At 34.2% G+C, this 6,575-nt stretch overlaps 1 protein-coding gene across 1 annotated transcript in view; it reads left to right on the top strand.

Annotated features, from left to right (window-relative positions):
- LOC113225980 (nardilysin-like) overlaps window positions 1–6,575 on the top strand; it is a 57,598-nt gene that overhangs the window by 40,233 nt on the left and 10,790 nt on the right. Inside the window, exons 12-15 of the mRNA XM_026458474.1 lie at window positions 686–820; window positions 1,370–1,418; window positions 2,797–2,898; window positions 5,330–5,463. Of these exons, the coding sequence (XP_026314259.1) occupies window positions 686–820; window positions 1,370–1,418; window positions 2,797–2,898; window positions 5,330–5,463 (420 nt within the window). The remainder of the gene's footprint in view (window positions 1–685; window positions 821–1,369; window positions 1,419–2,796; window positions 2,899–5,329; window positions 5,464–6,575) is intronic.

The following is a 6,575-nucleotide window of genomic DNA, read 5'->3' on the forward strand; positions in this document are numbered from 1 at the left end:
TTCGAAGAGTGTAGTTAGTCAATATTGATCGAAAACGCCAACGTTAAGGCAGCAGTGAGGTATTTCTTTTTCGAAGAACCTCTTCGACGATGTCAAATTCTTGCGGCGTATCCGTAAACATGATTATAATTAAAAATGAAGCTATTTAGTTTTCATTTTTTACTCTTTATATTGAATTGTTCCGGAATTTCAGTGAAGTGGAGGTTATTATACACTCTATATGTATCATAATTATATATAATGAAGTACACATGTAACATATTTTAAAATTCAAGCTTTAGAGATATCTCAATTTTACGGAAGTTGCCGATTGTATTGTTTATTACAACGAAAATAAAAAAATAAATTATTTCATATTTTAGATTCCTTGCTCGCGAATATTGACCTCTTTTGCGAATGAAAATGTTTACTTAATTGTATAGCAATAGCGTTATTATTTTGTGTGACATTGTATATTTGAATTATTGAAGTTTTTATAATCAAACAAAGTTATCATCATCAATTCAAAATTTACAACGTTAACAGCTTAGAATATTGTCAGTGGCTACATAGATTTTCAAGCAATTGCTAAACGACATTTTCCGTTTCATAAATATTGAACTGTAATACTAATGAAGTATACATTGCATTGAATTTTTCAGCTATTTCGTGATTTCATATAAAAAAGGTAAACGTATCGTTACAGGTTGGACCAACCGAATTTATTCCGCAAAAACCGTCACATGGAGTTGTGGTACAAGCCTGACTTTAAATTCCGCTTCCCCACTGCGCTTCTCTACTTCTACTTCATCACGCCTCTCAGCCTAAAATCACCGAGAGAGTAAGATGTTAAGAAAAACCTTATAAGAATAGGCAAACAAAGTGCCTTGTTAATTGCCTCCGTGGCCGAACGGTTTTCATCGCTTTCGCCGGTTCGATTCGCGGGCCGGGAGAAATGTTTTTATTTATATTTGCTATATTGCTAACAGCTGCGAGGTTGTTAGTATTTTACATATAACTATGATGTATGTATGTAAACACTTTACAACATAACAAAATTACAATTTTTTTAGAAAGAAATAAAACGTTACGTTTTGACGCTTTATGTTTATTATGTCAGATTCGCAGAATGCGAGATTCTCAAAATACCAAATGTCTGAAGGCTCTGAATAATCCCAAGATTTCAAAAGGGATCCAGGATTCAAAAGGGAGGGAAAGGGGAGGGAATAGATAAAACGATAAAAGAAGATGGCCAAAACATGATATAAAACTCCACTGAATTAGCGCAATACCAGCCGGTTGGGGGCGTTAACTAGAAAATCAGTATGTTTTAATGGTTTTAGACCTTTTTTAAAATTGCGTAATAAACATCTATTTGCATTGTTTCCAGAGCATGCCTTCTCGATCTTTGGACTGACGTGCTGCAACAGGGCCTTAAGGTAATAAATTCATATTAATTTATAGATAACTAATTAATAAATAAATATAGATATACTCCAAAATAATTGTAATTTTTTTTCTAAACCGACTTCAAAAGTTCGTAAAATTTCATCTATTTGCCTAGTTTTATTGTAATCGTCACTGGAAAATGCGCAACACCTGATTCATCACCTTAGAGGTGGAATGTGACTTTTCTTAAATTTAAATGGGACCAATACTGAGGTACCCTCTTTCCAACAAAAAAAGAATCCTCAAAATCGGTTCAGAAATACCGGAGTAATCGCGTAAATTATACACAAAACAAAATACAGTCGAATAGAGAACCTCCTCCTTTTTTGAAGTCGGTTAATAATGCAGTATTTTTTTAAACTTCTCAGTGATTTTCCTTTTTTATTTTTTGTCTAATTTGAAAATAAAAAAAATAGTCTAATGTCATTACATTCATTGTTTGAATTTCCTATACAGGCCTTGTACTCTAGTTCTCCGTCCGACATCCCGAAACAATTACTGTCAAATGAGTAATGCTCAACCAATTTAAAAGACGCTAGATGCGAATGAAACTTGGATGACATTGCCTTTTAATTAACGCACACACTCAACATAGCCCCGCACTAGGGAAACCCTGTGTCGCGGGTGCCATGGACACACACATAGACAACCACAAATTACACCCAAACTCACGAGAGAAATAATGTAGGCCATATAAATATTTCTCCTGGCCCGGGAATCGAACCTGGGACCTCTGCGTGGCAGTCCCCTGTCAATGATAACCGTTCGGCCACAGAGACAGTTTTGGGTCGAGTATTACTTATTTGAAAGTAATTATTATTGTTGCGGATGAATGTCGGACAGAGAATGAAAGTAGACCCCCAGGTTTGTCGAATGATTCAAAGTTGATTTTGCTTTCTTGTGGATTTCGTAAACTTCAGTTAAAAAGTTTTTTATTTATTAAAGTGTGTTCAACAGTAATAAGTATAACACTTCTAATTTTTTAATTTTGCTTCGGCTTTGTTTTCAAAATTTTAAAAAGAAGCAAAATTGTTTAATTACATATTTATAAACGTTGAGTAAGGCTAAGTCGATGTTAAAAGACGTTAATTTTATTGCCCTTTTATGCCTAATTCTTATTTATTTAAATATAAACGTTACTATTTTATTTTTTAACTTTTTTTCTAATAAAGTTTTGCAGACACTGGTGGCTTGCACTAATTGATCCGAATTTAAACTGTCTTCTTTATTTCTATATTTCTTAACCACAAGAAGATATAATTGCCCGTGGTCCATCCAGGTGAACCAGGAAGGTGGTCCACGGGCAAGAAGCATTTTAATTTAATTTAGATAAAATAAGATGACAATAAACGTTATGCATTTTTATAGGAAGAAGTGTATCCGGCGAATATGGCGGACTTAGCACACTCTCTGTACGTTGCTGATAAAGGATTGACGTTAAAAATTAGTGGGTACAGTCAAAACTTACACGTAAGTACATTTCAATAATAATAATACTGCCGTCCACAGACTAAAACGCGGCTAAGTGGCAAAGTGGTCAAATATCCGTTTTAAATAGCAAAAAGTAGAGCACAAAATTTTCTTTTAAAAACAGTTAAAATTAGTTAATGTGTTTCAAATTCAAAAACGATGCACAGCTGAAATTTCATTAAACAATTTCAATATTCTGAAAACGGGATTATAGTTTTTATGATATCTCAAAAAATGATTTTGTCATTTAGCCGCGTCTTAATAAATAAAATTAAAATTAAAATAAAAAAAAAACAAAATAAAAATAAAAATAAAGTTAGCAGACGGCAGAATACCAATAATTTCTTTTAGTTATTATTTAGGTATAAATTATATATATCCTCAATACTCTCACCATCAGAGGACCACTTACTTGACTATAGCAAAGGTACCTGGAGACTCATCGCAAGCTCTGCTTAGTTTGAGCTCCAGTCATGCTGGTTCTTCTTCCATACGAAGAATAAATTTTAAAGACGACAGCACCATCTAGTTACCACAGGCGATATTCTTACGAAAGAAAAAATGCGTTCCGTAATATAAAAATTATATTTTAGTAATAATGTACATACTTAAAAATAATTATGAATAATGTTTTCTTTCACAGAAATAAAAATATATAACTATTAAGTATTTTCTATGAAAGAAAAGTCATATATTCTCATTTAAAAAAAAATGGACCAAAATTTTGCTATCTGTCATGGCTGCGCTGGGGTTACATATCAGCAATCAGAAATGACATTTTCCAGAAATAACGTTTGGTCGAAATTTCATAACCTCGAAAGTAATTTTCAGAGGAAAATGTTTTTTCCTTTAAACCTAACAACCTAACCGAACCGAACCTAATCGTGTCTTTGCGATAAACATTCAACATATCTTGAAAGAACAACTGTTTCGTTGTAATTCGGTTTTCTGAGTAATGAAAATTCGAACAAACGTTATTTCGGACAAAAAAATTTTCGACTTTGTGATAGGTTACCCTGCGAGGGCTGTGTAATAAAATTCTAATATGGCTGTGGCTGGCTGCCATTGTACATTGTGTGCTATACACTATAATATCAAGTAAATACACGTGTCCCTTTAATTGTAAAGATGGCTATCTATAAGTACTTATACTCATCTATGACTCCAGTCAATCCAGCCATGCGGGAACATAATACATCGCTTAAAGTTTAAGTAATAATTATGTATCTCTAACGTAATTTTCCTTTGCTTTGTATTGTGGAGATTAATGGATGCTGGTAAGCAATAACGTGTCAACATGATCGTAATTTTGCGAAAATGGCACTTAACGAATTTTCGTTGTTATTGATTGTTCTAAAATTTTATTATGAAATTAAAACTTTTGCTGTTGTGCTTGTTGTTGTTGGGGAATTATAGTAATATATCACAACAATCCATCATTCCTGTACGGCTATCTCGGTACGGAGATGTCACGCTTTATGAAGGTCTCGCGCAAGTCGCGCCTTGTCGTGCCAGCCCTACTGAGATGACAACAGCAAAAGTTTCCATTTTTAACCGACCTCAAAAAAGGAGGAGGTTCTTTATTTTTATATGTAAGTTATGTTATTTCTGTGTGAACCGATTTTGATGATTTATTTTTTTGTTGGAAAGAAGGTACTTCAGCAGTGGTCCCATTTAAATTTGCATAAAATATTCCACCTTCAATGATGACAAAGTAGGGGATGAATCCGGTTTCGCGCACTTTCCGGTAACCGATTTCAATAAAACTTGGCTAATAGATGTAATTCCACGAACTTTTGAGGTCGGCAGAACAAACAACGAAAAAATCTTTAGCAACCATTTTTGCAAAACTATGATCATGTTGGTTGACACGTTATTGCTTACCAGCATTCAAATGAGGATATATTAAATATTTAAAAAACGTAGCTGCAGAGTAACTTGTGTCATTAATAGATTTAGGGGTTACTTTGCGGAAATCCATGATAATAAAAATCAAAATAAATTGCTTTGCATGTGTTGACTTTTTGTCATGTAGTTAACTTTACCACCCACTTTCCCCTCAAAATTCATAAAATGCTTCGCTCGAACATCGAACAGTGTACATCTCCTGCGGATGCCTATAGAGAGGCGAAACACGTGTCGGGTATATTTTTAGTGGCGGTGTTTTTATTTTATTTTATTAAGTTTTAGTGGAGGGAGAGTGCGAAAAGTAATTGCATGAAAAAAATATATTGAACACACACACACAGCTATTTTGCACAATTTACCTCTAATCTTCAGTGGGTTTACGGAGTAGCCATTTACTTCCAATTTTTATTTTTGGAACTTGAGTAATCAATATGAAATTGTGAACCATGAACCAACTCGAACGTAGTCTATACAATTGGTTCGATAAGTAAAATATGTTCGACACTGTGCTTATTTGTTACAGTTGCTTGTGAATATAATAGCAAGTGAGATGCGGATATCGACAGACAATCTGACCGAGCCCATGTTCACGGCTGTGCGTGAAGTTCGTGCCCGAACATATCACAATGTTCTTCTGAAACCGCACAAACTTGCCAAGTACGTAAAATGTGAACATTATAGACGAACACAATGAATTTGTGAAAGTTTTCGCACATTGGAGAAAACTGTTTTTTTTCCTACAATAATATCGATACAGCCTTGCATATTGTACAGATTATGAATGGACATGAACAAATCGAGTTCTTAGGTTTTATCGATTGTTATGTATACAAAATGAAACTATTTTTTTTTATTTAAATCGCGTGCAAGTATTTGTTTTTCCATAAATACCAAAATTATCGGGCCCTTTACAGGTCCCATGGCCGGGTGCGATTCGTAATATATAACAACAAATGACATATTTTTAGTCGGTATAACGCTCAACACATACAATTAATTTATGGTATACAGACATTAGACATATTCTTGCATGATATAAAGGTCACTGGGTATAATAGACGATTGCTATAACAACTTTCAACCTAATATACTGATGGCATAATGTTCATTTTATATAAACAATTCAGGTCTAACATTCACTGAATATAATGTATTATTGGTATTGGTGCAACGGGCTAGTTTCCGCAACTCGACGTCAAGGCGCCTATTTTGCGTGAAAACTTAACTTATATAATTTTTTTTTTTTTTTTATACTTGACAGGCAAATGACTCCACTCCACCTGATGTTAAGTGGAAAGTGGTATATAATGTATTATAAATATAATTTCAGTGGTGTTTAGGTGCAACGGTGAATGAACCGAATTTGTTTGCATTTCCTAGTTGGTTCGACCTCCTCCTGTGGGTTTAGGTTAGTATATGACAAAGCTGCCAGAACCGAATTTGTTTGCATTTGCTAGTTGGTTCGACCTCCTCCTGTGAGTTTAGGTTAGGTTAGTATGTGACAAAGCTGCCAGAATCGAATTTGTTTGCATTTGCTAGTTGGTTCGACCTCCGCCTGTGAGTTTAGGTTAGGTTAGTATATGACAAAGCTGCCAGAACCGAATTTATTTGCATTTGCTAGTTGGTTCGACTTCCTCCTGTGAGTTTAGGTTAGGTTAGTATGTGACAAAGCTGCCAGAATCGAATTTGTTTGCATTTGCTAGTTGGTTCGATCTCCGCTTGTGAGTTTAGGTTAGGTTAGTATATGACAAAGCTGCCAGAATCGAATT

This window comes from Hyposmocoma kahamanoa, unplaced genomic scaffold (assembly GCF_003589595.1).
Source record: "Hyposmocoma kahamanoa isolate Upper Pololo Valley unplaced genomic scaffold, ASM358959v1 180, whole genome shotgun sequence".
NCBI lineage: Eukaryota > Metazoa > Arthropoda > Insecta > Lepidoptera > Cosmopterigidae > Hyposmocoma > Hyposmocoma kahamanoa.